The sequence below is a fragment of the Pundamilia nyererei genome, unplaced genomic scaffold, assembly GCF_000239375.1.
Source record: "Pundamilia nyererei isolate P.nyererei 1_Seehausen unplaced genomic scaffold, PunNye1.0 scaffold00025, whole genome shotgun sequence".
Classification (NCBI taxonomy): Eukaryota; Metazoa; Chordata; class Actinopteri; order Cichliformes; family Cichlidae; genus Pundamilia; species Pundamilia nyererei.
Genome location: NW_005187426.1, coordinates 4,743,556 through 4,760,211, shown reverse-complemented (window position 1 = coordinate 4,760,211; position 16,656 = coordinate 4,743,556). Strand labels below are relative to the sequence as shown.

General features: G+C 37.5%; 1 protein-coding gene across 1 annotated transcript in view; it reads left to right on the top strand.

Moving 5' to 3' along the window:
* hcn4 (hyperpolarization activated cyclic nucleotide-gated potassium channel 4) overlaps positions 1-16,656 on the top strand; it is a 64,330-nt gene that overhangs the window by 29,315 nt on the left and 18,359 nt on the right. The window contains exons 3-5 of the mRNA XM_005727698.1: positions 1,298-1,459; positions 4,908-5,126; positions 16,330-16,476. Coding sequence (XP_005727755.1) covers positions 1,298-1,459; positions 4,908-5,126; positions 16,330-16,476 — 528 coding nt within the window. The remainder of the gene's footprint in view (positions 1-1,297; positions 1,460-4,907; positions 5,127-16,329; positions 16,477-16,656) is intronic.

Here is a 16,656-nt window from a genome sequence, read left to right as displayed (position 1 = left end):
AAAAAATAATAAAATATAATTTTATTTTTATATTTCAATATCACAATAATCTTCCAATTTAGAAGTGCAAGTTTTAAAAAAAGAAGAACTAACATAAATAAAATACACTTCAGCTAAATACTTCTAATTTATTTTCCCAAACCACGAGGACCGCACTGTAAGGACTAAAGAGCCGCATGCGGCTCCGGAGCTAGGTAAATGATTTGGCTTTACTCATGTATAAGTGCTTGAGCTTAAGAAATCCAAAGCAGAACAAAAACAAAGATGAGACAGGGTTTGAGAGGAGAGGAGTTTCACTGTGTATCTGCATGTGGACAGACAGAGTGCGTGAGTGAGGATGTCTCCATCTACTTTGAGAGGTACAATTTTCTGGGCATACCTCTGGCTTCATGCTATCTTGTTGACAGAACTAAATTGATGTGATTTGATGGTGCAGCAGCACCCACACTGACAAACATAACACCACTCCCTGCCAGTTTCTTCCTTAACAAAGCAGAGATAAAATACCCAGATACACTTACATTTTGTATGCCTTCGAATGGAAACAGAAAAATAAACAAATAAATAAACAAACAATGACTTAGATTAAACTTTCGCTGACATGACATGTCTTAGCTTCATTTCACATTTTTACCTATTGCTAAACAAGAAAGTAAAAATGAAATATCCCCTCTTAAACACAACCCCTTTAAAGGCACCAAGTGTATTTTAATAAGGAGCCAAGTGGTTAGCAATGCACATAGTCTTCAGTGGGATTAAGAGGCTTTGAATGGTTGAGGCCATTAAAATCTACACCAGCCCAGAAGTCCTGGAGCGCCTTATGAGTATCATTAGGATTAACAAACCCAGCCTGTGAAAGCTCTCACCCCAGGAGCATAGCCACCTCTACCCTTGCACCATTATTGTGTTTGGCTGAGTGCCTGATAAGAGTGATTCAGCAGCACACGATAAAGCTCTGGTCCCAGTTTATCTGTTTAAGCTTTCATTTCACTGGCCATCCCCAGTGAAATGTGACAACAGCAAGATCTGCATCCACCAACTCATCTGTGTAAAATAAAAAGCTATGGTTTCTATAGGCTGAGTACAATGGCCTTTAATTCTAATACTGCAAACACATTGCATGGCATGAGCGAAGAATAGAGCCAGAAATCTTTGAAATGCTTGTGGAGGAAGAAAATCTTCTTTGTGCATGTGTGTGTGCTTTGCGTTCTAGAGAGATTTCAGGGATTTGACCATCAGCATGTTGAGTCATCATTCACTAACTCATTTCCTGCTTCCTTCCTCTTCAACTCCTCAGATCTTCCACATGACCTATGACCTAGCCAGCGCCATGGTACGAATAGTCAATCTAATCGGCATGATGCTGCTGCTCTGTCACTGGGATGGCTGCCTGCAGTTCTTGGTGCCCATGCTCCAGGACTTCCCTGCTGACTGCTGGGTGTCCAAAAATAAGATGGTGGTAAGTGCTTCTCCTGCACACAGTCCTCCTGCCTTTTCAAATCAGATTATGCTCTGTCTTATCTTGTCTGTCAGCCTCAGTAATTACTGTTCTAAAACTCTTCAGCTTCCTGGGTAAGACTGCCTTCCATATCTGTCATTTTAAACCCTAAGTCAAATATGTTTATCTGCTACATTTGTCCACATTTATTCAATTTACTGATCATTTTTATTTATTTGGAGCTCTTGACATTTGTCATTATTGTGAAAGGAGGATGTGCATGGAACATTGACTTTCTGAGGGAGACAGCTATCCCTTATCCAATATTGGCTGGATATTGACAGTTTCCAGTGAGCACACATGCTGAGCTTTAATTTTGTTGTTTTGCTGAAACAGCTGCCAGAATAGTGGGTCACCGGAGATCTCTTTTTTATTAGCTCAAGGGAGGGGGGCTGCATCACCGTGGATATTCTGTTCACCCAAAACTGGTCTCATGTCAACTTGTGACGTTATAAAGTAATTCAGATATTGTCAGATTTTGGGGGTGAGAAGTGGTCTGATTTCAGTGAATATTCATTACCACACTGGAGCTTGACCAATATCTCAATCAGCTGATATAATTGCTTGGTATTAGCCTACGGCAACATCAATACTGACTCCAAAAATTCACAATTAGTGCGCTCAAGTCTTCTACAGCACCTTACTAAGGAATCTGATTTCACAATTAGCAATACCACCTACCCCATATAGGTACACTAGTGAATTCTAGTAGATTATGTACTCACTAAATTCTCAGACTGTGAGACTGCAGTGAAATTTAGACACAAAGGTTTTTACTGCAGCACTTACGACTCACTTGCTGAACAAAGCAAGTGAGTAATACTGCGTGACATACCATTTGATTATTTAGCAGTTAGCATTAGCTCTGTTCCCCTGGCTCATTGAAGTGTTTTGTGGTTTTTAGTACTGACAGATATACTGTATGTTCAGTCAGTCAGCTAATCCTGAGTGTCTTTTTAAACCAATTGTCTGTCTTTTCAGCATTTATAATTTTTTTAGTATTACAATTATAATAAATTGCAGCATCTACCTATCGTTGGCTTACACTCTTACCAAACAGCCCCAGTAATGAATCAATAGTGAGAGTTTAAACTGATTTCAAGTTTCAGCAGGCTAAAGTTTCATGTGTAAGGAAATATATGTTTTCTAGACAGAATAAGTTAAATTGGTTTGACATATACATTATTTTCAGCAGAATTTGATAAATATTTACTACTTATTTATTTACTTCAACAGTTACTAATAAAGTAAACAAAAAAAGGAAATATTGAATAATCATACATTTAAGGACTAACAAAAAAAATCATACACAAAATCTCAGTTTGAAATATATATATAAAGCTGCTTCAGTTCAACTGTAAGTTCAGCTCTCTATGCCGGAACAAATGTCACATAGTTGCATTGCTCAAGGTATGATCTATTTGGTTAAGCATGCCTCGCTGCCTCCCTGACATGCTCACTTGTTTCACTGAATCTGCCTCACTTATATTTAAGCATAAGAAACAGCAGATGTTGAAAACTACTGTCCCTTGAGATGTTTCATGCTTAAGATAATTTTAGCTCGTTTTCTACATGTGTCTCATTGCAGAGATGCACACTCAAAACAGTGGCTCCATTTCGTGGACAGTGTGAAAAAAAACTTTAATCAAGCTCCCAATCTAATCAACCTGTGTTTAATTATCTTTTCGAGAAAAGATTGAGATTTCTGTTGCATTGTTCTCTTCCAGTTCTATAGTCTTTTTAGCCCCTCTTTGCTACATACATACAATACATTTCACCCCCACTTTGATATTTGATACATTAAGCAAATGTGCAAGCGGATTATTTTAAGTTACATAAGGCTGAGCTGTCAGGATACATAATGTAAACTGTGGCTCGTGATTAAGGTTCAAAAAGAATGCATGCATTAAGATACAATTTAATGTCTTGCTTTGCGGCACAGAAAACTAGGATATGATTGCTGTGCTAATCTCTTTGTTTTGTTCTGAAAAACATATTTGAACTGTGTATACATTGAAAAATCCAATATAACACCACAGGCTACATAAAAACGCAACAAAGCAAAGCAGATTTAAAAGTCATGTAAAACAAACCAATCACATTTTCCTGCTATGTGTGAGTATTTTTAGATAAATGTTATTTATTATACTTAATACCAAAGCTTACTTTTACCCAAATCTAATTTAGATGTAAGTCAAATGATTTTCAAATGTAGTAGTACCATTATCTCTCCATCTCAGTGACTCTAGCATATGACCTGCCAAATTCCTTGTCGCTAGTTGATTTGATGCAGTTCTGACTAGATTATATTTGGGCATTTACTCTTTGTCATGTTGTTACAGCTCAGAGTTCTGTATCCATAACTTCAACTGGCTGCTTCCTAAGAAGCAGCCAGTTGCTCTGGGAGCATCAAGAGCATTACACTGGATGCTCCCAAATGCATCCAGTGTAAAGAGGCCCGGAGATGTGAAGGAAAAAGATTCATAATGTACTTACTTTAAATCCCTGTGTGAGGGATGTAGCCTCTTATTAACATCAAAATGGAGTTTGTTTTGTTTCACACAGTAAACACTGTCTAATTAATTGCATTACGTACAACGGTTTTCAATGTGACAGAATAACAAATATATTTTTTTCTGAATTAATTTAAGCCTCAGGGCAGGCATTTCTCTGTTGGAAAGCACCTCGTGTTTTTGCTCACATTACCTGGTAGAAGAAGAGGTTGTTAGTATTGATAACTGTGATTCAGTCGTGGTTGGTTTGACTCTCATTCGAATGATTACAGATTTTTTTTTTTCCTTTTTTTGTTTTTTACAGTAGCTGTCCTATTATCTTGCTAGGTTATCACTCCTTACCTTTCCAGGAGGGCACTAATAAAATTGCTATCAGTCCCGGCTTTTCCACTGTGGAAATGAGTTTGAAAGCAATTTGGACATGTCACCCCCAGGAGAGAGTTGATATTGATTTGCCATGAACCACCACCGGGAACTAAAGGAAAAGGGGCAATTTATCTACAAATTAGAAAACTCACAGAGAAATCACATTTTTCTAAATAGCTGACCTACTTTCTGTCATGCAAGCCTCCAGTGTCTCACGCTCTTTCTGCTGATTCCCAGGGCTCTGTTTTAGGCGGCTACCCAAATGTCTGCTTGCTCCAAATGTTTGCATACTGAAAAGTATATTTTACCCTGCCAGCTGCTCTGTACTGGACTGAGAGAGTTTGAAATGGACATCTGCCATTAGTTTTGTCTTAAGTAATTGCATGTGTCTGTGAATGTTCATGGGCTGCCAGGGTGTTCTTTGACCTGAAATGTGCCATCAGCAGCCGTGTTGAGATTGCAAGAGAGCAAGCGAGGAAGTGTTCAGATGTTCTCACCCTAACTCACCCTGTCTCCTCTGTTTCATCTAGAATGACACATGGGGACAGCAGTACTCCTACGCACTTTTCAAAGCTATGAGCCACATGTTGTGTATTGGGTATGGCATGTACCCCCCAGTGGGCATGACAGACGTGTGGCTGACCATCCTCAGCATGATTGTGGGTGCTACTTGCTACGCCATGTTTGTGGGCCACGCCACTGCGCTAATCCAATCTCTGGACTCATCTCGACGGCAGTACCAGGAGAAGGTGAGTCAAGATGGCATGCTATTGATGGTTGTGTTGTCTTGATTTACTTCAAAGAGAGGACAGTGGTGTGGATGCAGGATGCTGGCTTGTGCTCAGTTTAATACTCGTTTTTAGCTTTTAATGTAGCAAGTTTAATTTGATTGATATTTACATATGGCCCTAAACTGACTCACAGATAAATACAGTATGACAGTATGGTTCTGCTGAACTGGGGGTTTAACAGTCTAACACTGTGGGCCACAACCCTGCATAGTTAATATAAAAAAATATAGATACTAAAAAGTATGAATTTACATCAGACCTAAAGTATATATGTTTGTCTTTCTGCTTTCTTGTCTGCTCTTTCTCTCACTGTGTGGAAGTGTGCACCCTAGTCAAAAACCTATTTTTAACAACTCTGATGAAACATAATTCAAATTTTATTGGAACATATGACAAGGCTTTACTCTCAATACTAATATGTCTTAGATCAGTGATAATGAGCGTCGTCTCATCATCTTTTCATTACAGAAACAGCCTTTTATTCAGGTGAGCTTTAATGGGGTTTTAAATCATTTATCACCCTAAATAAGTATATTTTAGAAAGGCACTAGATATATATTGTGCCTTTTTTCTTTGCCAGCAAAAGTGCAAAAAGCAAAATGGTTAAAAATTTGTCCTCATTTTCTACATAATGTATAGACACAGAAACCCAGATTTCCCTGGTTTAGGGAAAGGAAAGCCCTGATGGCTGCCTATGAAGCCCGAGACATGTTCCACACTGCCATGCCCTCTGTGGGCCCAGCGTGGGCGATAATGAGCTGAACTGCTCGCCTGCCACATTACCCACCGTCTGTAGCGAGTAAGAGACAGGAGAGAACGACCTCCAGGGAATGGAGGCACAGGTTCGAGAGATCGCACCTAAATGGAAGAGGGAAAATGAAAGTGAAAGATTTCAGAGAAAACAGGACCAGGCACACAGGCAGAGGAACAGCTTAGCTAATGTAATGTGTGAGCAGGACTTCTTCAAAAGGAGAGAAACTGCACTGGATAAATTAACACTTTGTGATTCTAGGGAATGAGTAACGAATAGATTAATTTCCCAGTTAAAAAGTTGAAAAATCCAAAAAAGTTCAGCTTGTAAGTTCATGACTAATACTGATCTGAGAAGCTGTTTAATGAAACGGGGGGAAACCAGCTCCCACCACGACATGTCTGCTCCTCTGTTTTTGAGATGCCATGCTGCCAAGTAGACTGAACAGCTGGTCTGCCTCAGCACCAGTCAGCATGTGCTACAGAAGCCCTTGGCTGCCATTTCTGGGATCGCCCCCTAAGGCGCCTTAAGAATCCCCCAGCCACTTGAAAAGTTTCCCCTGTGTTCCCAACGGTTCCCACAGTGCCTGCGTGCAGAAGCGTTATTACTGCCAACTGCAATTAATTTTTAAGAGTCCAGATTCTCTCATTTATCTTTCCGCAAGGCTCAGTGATAACGCATGCTCAGAGTACACTGTCACTGTGTGCTCATTTGGCTCTGGGAGCAAGATAGTAGTGATTTCTACTACACAGCACTGGACCCATTTCTCCTTTCTTCTTATCAGAGTTAGTTCATTCAAAGACATAAACCTTTTTCTCATATCCTGTTGCATCAATTGTGTGACAATGGGATCTGCTTGCTGCAGATTTTCCTTTTCCCTTTAATACCATAATCCACACGCTCAAGAAGCTGGAAATCCATTGGCAATCCATAGAGGTTTGAGAAGTCTGGTGGCTGTTGGGCTGCCATGACAGGGACAGCTGTTCTTGTCTGTGGGGACTCAGACTTCATATAAATCTCCTAGCAGAGCTGCCATCACCAAAGCCAACTGCCAGCCTGCCATCATACAGGAAGTTATTCTAAACATTTTGGTTTGACTGGGTGAGTCAGTGCTGTCCCATAAGCTTGGTTGCATCCCTTTAAATAATCAGGTCAGGGTGTGATGAAAGGTATTTGCATTTTCAGTAAAATTAGTTGACCTTTAAAAACTGTTCACAGTGTGAGGCTTTGAATATGACAAAGATGAGGTTCAACTTAATAATTACAAATAGTGTTAGCCCTACATATTTGCATATGACATGGCAATATAAAATAAAAAGTGGTTGTTCAGGTGTTAGGTATGACATGATAAATAAGAGGAATTAAGGGAAAGAAAGAAATAGGCAACATAAATTAGAAAATATAATGGAAGCTTGGAAATATGCAGCTGTAATATATATGAGGCAAGATCTACAAAAACGTCAACACAATAATCATAACATTCATGTTCTAATTTGAATTTGTTTTAATCACATATTCTGTAATTATAACCTGAATAAAAAAATTGGCCATCATAGGCATAAAATATATTGCCATGCATGCACATCTTTGTTAACTCATCAGAAATCAAAAAAGGACCTCTTTTACTCAACTGTTTCGAAAACGTAATTGAAACACTTTTTTTTTTTATCACTCAGTTTATTCAAAAACTGGCAGCGTGGTGGTGTGCTAGCTGTGGCCTGAGATGAGATTATATTAAATGATGATCCTAAAGTGGCCATAACATTGAGTCTATCTCTCAATGTTATCTCTGTGAGAGATTGGCGACCTGTGCAGGGTGTATCCTGCCTCTCGCCCAGAGCTGGGATAGACTCCAGCCCAACTGTGACCTTGAATTGGTGTAAAGTAAAGTGACACTTTACAGTCTTCTGTTATGATTTATGATAGTTTACAAAAATCTTTCCTTCAGTCTGATTCACAGGCTTTGCCAATTTTTACAGAAGCCATTTCTGTTGTTTTATGAAATCTCTATCTACATATCTATTTATGGAATGGGATTTCTAAAGCCTTTGAGTATAACACATTTAAGAGGGCTGAAAAACAAACTCTGTTACAGATATGTAGGTATGTATTGTTGGTCTCTTGTAAAAATCACACTGTTTTATACCTAGTTTGGTGTGCTGATTTAAGTGTTGGATAGCTGATTTTGGACCTAAAAACTAAAAGATAATACATTTGGATTCAGTAGGAAATGTTGCCAGTAACTTGTGTTGATTGTTTGAAAGCTGAAAAGGCCCTCTAGTATTTTTCTTTTCTTTTTATTGCTTGGAAGCCTGACACCAATATACCAGCGACGTTGTAAACTACACTGTAAAACTGCATAATTTACATGCACCAACAGTGCAAAGTACTTTGAATTATGACTTATCTCTAATGCAGACACTATGCAGTCCCATTAATCATAATGTGCTTTATGCTTCCTATTATGCAGTTGTACTATCACGAAAAGCTGGATACATGCTCTAGTAAGCAGATATATTGTACTATATAGCTATTGTGATTGTGCTGCAGATGACACTGGACCTGAGCCATCCAGCAAACAACCACATGGCAACAGCACAAATATTGCTCTCACAGTGGGGCCGAAGTAGATAGATACTGACCACTGTTTAATGATTGAAAGAAATGCAATAATGGATCAGTGTTGAGCTGAGCAGCACTGGTACCACATTTACCACATGTGCTCTATTTATCAGCTGCTAATCAGTTGTAAAAAAAAAAACAACAACAAAAAAACAACAAAAAAACAACCAAAACCAAAAAAAAAAAAAAAAAATCAGACTCTTGTTCATATAGCTATATGTCCAAGATGAGAGGCCACCTGTCCAGTTGGCATGCAGGCATGATATCCAAGTAACTGGTCAGATGGACAATGATTAAAAAAAATACTTTATGCAGGATTCTCAGAAGTGTACACATGGGAAAGAGGAAAGGATGATGAGGGGAGCTCTGCTTGCAAAGATGGTGAAAATTACCATCAGAAAGCTGGGGTATAATCTTTTCTGAATAGAATTCTATTAAATGTGGCACCATGTGATAAATGGCTGGGCTGTCAGATGCTAGCAAGCAGACTCAAATGAGCTCTTATGAAGCAGGCAGCATGTTAACTGTTACACCAAGTAGAGAGCACAGCAATTACACTACATATTCTGGGAGTTGGGGGAGCTGAATTGTAGTTTCCACTGAGATAAAAATGAATAAATAAATAAATAAATAAAATAAAATATATTCTTGTCGCCAGCTGTTAACTGTGTGTAAACAGATTAAGTAGTTTACATTCATTATGTGTTTGCTACTCAGCAGACACACCATATATCACATGTCAGTGGAGATTGCAGCCAACTGGAGCTGAAATTGGGACAATCTTTATCATTTCAAGTCAGCACCTGAAGGATGGTCACTGAGTGGTTTCTTCTGGATAGTGATGTATTCTGTGGTGTCTTTATTTGAACTCTACCCTCCCTGGTACAACAGTGAGTTTCAATATTGCTTGTTTTTCAGATCAAAACATGAATAATTTGCTTTATGTTAAGTTTTACAAAATTATTATTATTATTATTATTATTATTATTATTATTATTATTATTATTATTATTAATAATAATAATAATAATAATAATAATAAATGGGACAGCTTTTTAATATTTTTTTTACCAGCAATTTTATGTCATTAACCTAACTGTTGTTTACTCAGTGGGTTATAAAGAAGAAGAGTGCTCCACAACTGTATATCTAACTGTACTTGTTATTTTATACATTGACCAGCTATGTTATACCACACTGTAAAACAACATGCGCTGGAATCAGCCAGCCAGTTCATTTTTTTTTTAAAGTGCAGTATCACCATGCAGTGTAATCACATTACATTTTACACTTAAAGAAAATTAATGGCAAAAAATAAACTGCAAGTTTATATTTTTAATCAAATAAAACAAACTGCATTAAACATCAGTGTTAAGAGGATGTTGGAATCGGAGGGGTTAAGCATCAACCAGAATCCCACAAGAACTCTCCTCTCGTGTCTCAGGCATGTTGAGAATCATTATCACACAAAGAGAATTACATCTCTCCAGATTTGGGGCACAAGATGGCTGCACATGTGACTGTGCATACAGGGTATGCCTGCCACTCCAGCTCTCTGTAAGCTGCTGCTTATCTGTCACTTTGGCTCTCTACTGTGGTAAATTATATAGTACACAGAGACAGAGATGGAGACAGCAAACAAAAGAGATAATCGTGTTCATTTGTAGGTGGCTTGTGATCTTTGTTGTCTCACTTACCATACGTAAACTTTCTGATGTTCTCATCCTTGTGAGTCTTTATACGAAAAGTTCTTGTTTGTTTGTTTGTTTGTTTTTTAATATTAACTGACTGACTGATGCTCTGTTTGCTGTTGGCAGTTGGTGATGAAATTAGGGATGCCCAGGAGATAGCATGTTGTGGCATGCCAGTCCCAAATGGCTTTAGAAGCAAATGGCAATGGGGTATTTCAGCCCCTCCTTTTTTAAATCTCTAATTAACACTTGGCAAATAAACATAGCTCTTTGGGGAATAGTTAATAAGAGACCCAAAGCTGATTATTTGTGTGTATAGAGGCTCTAGAGATCCCCCAATCAAGACCATTGGAAATACAGAAAACAGTCATCAGTGGTAGACTGTGTCTGTACTTGATAGAGTTGTCCAATTCCTTGGGAGGAAGGAGGAACGAGAGCAATAGCATCAGAGAAGTAGTTAAAAAAAATGACAGTTTTACAGATTTTTTTATATTTAAGCTATCACCCTAGCATTAACGTGGTCTTGTCCTGTATAGGTTAAGTCACGAGTTTCCCATACAGCTCAATCAAGGACAAAACTGCCATAAGGATGGGGGGCTTAAGTCTAATTCTGCCTTACAGTAAGAGCTGTTCCCATTAGTTGGGACCTGACTGATGGCATTAATCTGAACTCTGTTACATTCCTTTTCCTCTGTCTGCCACACAGCCTTTACTGCTGAGTCAAGGAGTGTTGACATGCCTCAGAGGCGCTCTAATTTTTATTTTTTATTTATTTTTTTTATTGTATAACCAAAATCAAAACTCCAACCAGTGTCAATTTACTATATATTTTATGTCACATGAAATGTATGCTTTCTGCTTTCGGATTGTGTTGTCAAGGCTGTCATTTATCTTGATGCACCACTCTTAATCACTATGTATTCCTAATATAAATAACTATTAAGAAATCATACTCTCCTGCCTATGTCCCTATCAGAGGTGTTACTGGCCTCTTGGTTCCTTTTGTGTGATAGAGAGTGTGTTGATTCCAGCACAGTCATGCATTTAATCTTGGTGATTTGAATCATTTTGACATGGTGTTTACAAATGGACTGCTCTTATTCACAGAAAAGATACAAAATTGAAATTTCTTAATCATTATCATGGAATTCAAAGGTATATTGATGATAAAATATAATTACCCAATCCTCCAGATTTTGAATTTCTATGTTAGTTATCTCTTAAATAAAATAGTGATTTTAGAGCATTCCTGTAGCATTAATCTCTAATTTCTCTGTTACCCGTTTTTCATCATTATATTAGTCAGTGAAAATTTTTGCCTAAATGTGTGGCAGATATCTTTTGACTACACAACTCTAGGTTAGGAAGAAGGCAGGAGAGCACAGTGGAAATAAATACATTTTTAAAAAGTATAATTAAGTAACCAATATCTCTTTGGGGGAATAAATTATTCATGATTTCTTTGGTAAGAATTTGCATCTGCTTAGCTACATGAGAGAGAAAGAACTCTGGAAAATAATTTGAATGTTTATATCAGAGAAAAGGCACAGACAGAAAAAGAATATTTTGAATGGGACCTAGAAGAAATAATAACCACATTATTTTGTCTGCATCGAGATATTTAACAATATAGGCAGCTTTAAACTTTTGGTTTTAAACTGCCGGAATTAGAAAACCTCAAAAATATGTCTCCCATACTACATGTCCACAATCAAAAACACAGACAATCAGGGAGACAGACAGATAAAAGCTGTATACAAATAGCTCAATTAAAACAGAACTGAAAATCAGTGTAAGTCTCTTTCAATTAGATTCAACCAGTGATGGAAGAAAACACACAACTATTAAGCATAAGCTTAATGACTCTATAAAAAACATGTCTGTAGAATTGTTTACTACAAGATGTTGACATGTTAGATGGTTTGTGCTAGCTTCTAATTAGCTTCTAATAGCTAATACAGTGAGAATAGAAGCTACAGAATGGCATTTATACATTGAAATGTAGTATGTTCATACTGTGTGTGCCTTTTTAGATACAGCTGTGTGCTACTGTATGTGGTTAGTAGTTAAACTTATTTGAACAAGCCTATTGAAAGCAGAGATTGTTACAATTATAGCAATCAGGCTACATAAGTGCAGGCAGTTGTGGATACAGTGTGTGTGGATACATCCCAAATCACTAAAACACTGACTGTGGCTCCAAAAATGGAAGCTCAACTTCCCTATGTTAGAATTGTGGCTTCACTTTTTTACAGTGGTAAGGAAAAAATACTCAGATCATTCATCTTTTATTCATTCGATGTATTCATTTATTTGGGTGAAATAGAAAATACATCAAAAGTATGCACCAACCAGGAAAAGATAAAAAGTGTTTTAAATCCATCAATGAAAGCTAGCACATCAACTGTCAGTTGTTCACTCCTGTGTCAGTAAAGCAGCTGTTAAAGCTGCTATGATGATGTGTTGCAATGTGAAAAACAGAGGAATCTGAGGAGGAAGTCAAAACCACAGTTTTTAAACCACAACGTGGTTTGAAAACTGCAAGCGCCCTAAACAGTTGATTTACAGATCTGTGTTTTTTGTGTGTGTCTATGTGTTGGTTTCTAGTGATAAAATGTCATAAAAGCAAATTTCTGTTTTTACAAACACTTGTTAATTTATATTAGATCTCGGTAGGTCTTTTAGAGGCTACTCCTCTCACTCAGCTACCTATAGATCAAGCACGTAAATTTGCTGACTCTGAAAATGACATAATTTCTACTTTTTTGGTGATAAATTGAAGACTATAGAGTAAATAAAGTAAGCTCAGCTGCAGGTTAGAGATAAATAATTTCCAAAGAATTTTCTGCTTCTCCCACTCTGACAGTTAACTCTGAACATTCAACCCCAAAATGAAAAGTTTTGGTTTGTTTGTTTGTTTTTTTGCAATAAATCTTCATATATTTCAGAAACTGTAACGTGTACATCCAAGAAGAGTAATAACACGCATCAAATGAGCTGCTCGTCTCAGTGTTTCTTCAACAAACAGTGCAGGACTAATTAGGTGCCAAACTTTCTTTGCGAAATTTCTTTTCCTGTAAAACAAGAAGAAACAAACGCTACAGTCACTGCATCTTTAAAACAACTAAAGCTGAGTAAAATTGTCAAAAGAAACAAGTTAGATCAGGACATGGATACTCTTTTCTTTAATTCTCAATACAGAGTTACTATAAACAACCAAAAACATAAGGAGCTTGCCAGAACAAAAAAGGTAGCAATCTTTATTAAAGGTCAACATAGAAACAACACCACAAATAATCACTAATTAATCCACTATACCTGTACCACAGTTAAAACATCTTTTATTTGGGCCACATCACCTTAGACTTTTGTCATCATCCTGGACTTACCAGAGTAAAGGAAGGTGGGAGGAAAGCTAAGAAACATGAAATAATCATTATAGACATTATAAGAGATCCATATTACAGCCAGAATCTTTCTAGTGTTCAGATAGAAGCAAGGAAATCTGATGGTGAAATAATTACCACCTAAATGCAGACTGATTTGATTTGTTCACGTAGATCAGGAGAGCAGGGATCTTTGAGCAATAGAACAATTTCCCTCCCAGAGGGGATTTTACCAGCCCATCATATCATCGGGAAAAGAATGCCTTCCCTGCCCTATCCCTCAATGCCCCCCTGCGCCTCTGATGATCGGTGTCTTTGCATCCAGCACAGTGATTAGTAAATTTGAAATGCTTTCAAGTGTGATGCCGAGTTACTCCGTGTAATACAGTTATTCATCAAAACTGCAGAAGCAATAAGACATTATCTTGCATTTGTTCACTTGACTAATACTCTTTTGTGCTGGGAGAACCAGACTGCAATATGCTACAAAGCTGTACATAAATTAGATGTTGAAAGTTCAAATAAGTTTCTCAAAGTGTTAATACTTCATGCACAAAAAAACTAATTAAAGCAATGCACTGTACTGAAACATGTCTAAAGCAGAAGACAACAGTGTTAGACTAATTCATAATTTGAGATACCCGTCATCTTCACCCTGCATCACATATAGAAATGCCACCTTTGGTGCAATACTCAGCAGCGACTGCTACTGCACCTAAAGATGTCTACGTTGGAAACATCTTGATCATCACCTACAGCATTTCTGTGAAATAAGTGTTATCATTGGATCAGTACATTTCTTAATTTTATGCTAAAGGGATAGTGTGGATAAAGATTCAAACTCTTACTGTCACCCACAACATTTCTTATTCATATTCATACCCTGACATTGACAGAGAGACCGGATTAATATAAGCTCCACTTCTTGTTTATGCTTTTTCAAGTATTTGACCTTCCACATCAAATTACACAGTGTTGCTACACAAAAAAAATATAATTCACTTTGTTTGACATTCCTACAAAAGTTGTTAAATAGAATAAACTACAAACTATTTAATATGGTGGAACTGGTGTAAAACATATTTCAAGCAGTTTGCCTAATCTGTAATCAGTTTTTTGTCCAGGATTGAGAGTGGAGCCATGTAATAGTTCATAACTAGCTGTTCACAGTCAAAGGAGCCTTATCATCAATATTCACAGGGTCATTGTAGATTGCTTCTCCGTCCGTGAGGGATTCAAGGGCCTGGTCAAATAACTCTTCTAAATATGGCAATAGGAGGAAAGAGAGAAAGTGGTAGAAAGTGAGGAATGTAGGTGTCAAAAGCCAGTGCAGCGATAAAAGATGTCACAGTCAGAAATTTAAATCAAGCAAACTAAGGTCTTAAAATATCCTGCACATTTTATGTGGGCAGAAATATTATTGAATAACATAAATTTTAGTTTAATTAAGTTTTGGATTTTTATAGCACTCTTTTAAAATTGTTGCACTTGTTTTCCTGTACAAATAGAATCATTTTACTACTGTGTGTGGTAAAGAAAAGCATCAAGTTCTTTATTGTATGGATTACTAAACAGTTCAATACTTGCTTATACCTGCTTGTTTATGAAAACCTGAATATAATTTAACTGTGATTTTTTTTCTTAGGTTTTATTTGTAAAGGACTCAATGAAGGTTTAAAAGAGCTCTTAAAAATTTAGTTTATTTTTAAAATAGTGCAGGAGCCCTGGATGTTACTGGTAGGCACATTTTGTCCCATGGTCAAGCCTCGTGCACCATATTTTGTCTTGCTCGATATTCTATACTGCGAAACTCGATTTGTTTCACCTGTAAATTGTAGAAAACAGTTCTTATTTATTTTAACAAAGCAGGAGCTTTGATGAATTCCTTTAAGATTAGCGCCAACAAGAGTAGTAGTATTGTGAGAAAACAAAGAAGAAGGCTTCTGAGGTCAGCTGTGTTAGTCAGCGGTAAGTCTTCTGGCAGCTTAGTCATTGTGATCAAAGAGCACCACCAGCGTCACCCTCTGAATGGTTAATTTCTTCTTTTTTTCTTTTTCCTTATTTTCCTTCACAGCGGGTTAAGGATTCAGCCCATTATTATCTCCAAGGTGCTCCCAGTGTGCTTTGATCTACATCTCTGCTGCTACTGCTACAGAATCAGTCAAAGGCTTTTTGACACACACATTTAAATAGTTATATCTTTCAACAACAGAGGATATTAATCCACAAGTCTGTACTGTAAAAACAGAAACACTTTGATTGTTTCAACTGAACAACATACACTCTAATCTATTCTTCTCTGCATGAACAAAATGAATATGTATTTAATAATTTAAGATCTACATTTACTTCATATTCACATTAGCTGCTGTAGCGCACTTTTAAAGGTCAGTTTGACTTTGTACTTCATGACTGTAGCGTTCCTTTCTCTCACCCTTATCTTTTAGAAGTTAGTACATTCAGTGAACAAATATTCAGGACAGTGTGACTTCCGAGAGAGAAAGAGAGACTTTAAGAGACCTGATCAAAGACTGGAAAAGTGCTCTCTTTTTGGGTGAAATTTGAAAGGGCACGGATAGCCATCCTGAATCTGTCTCCATTTCCTTGTGTGTCTGACCTCAGTACCAGCTGCTCCCTGTAGCAGTGTTTTTGTGCTACAGCCCTATGGCCTTTAGATAACCTGATTGTTGTGTGTCTCTATGTCCCTGCAGTACAAACAGGTGGAACAGTACATGTCCTTCCACAAGCTGCCTGCAGATATGAGGCAGAGAATCCACGACTACTATGAGCACCGCTACCAGGGCAAGATGTTTGACGAGGAGAGCATCCTGGGAGAGCTGAATGAGCCGCTCCGAGAGGTGGGACAAGTGTTTCTGTCTTGCTTTAAAACAGCTGCACATGCAGCTCTGATGCATTCGACAGCTTGTGCACTTTTCGACATTCCCTTCATTTCAATTCACATTCACTGACATTTTAGCCTTACACAAGAGCACAGTGTGACTAAATAATCTCTTTTTTTTCTTAGAAAAGAAAACTGG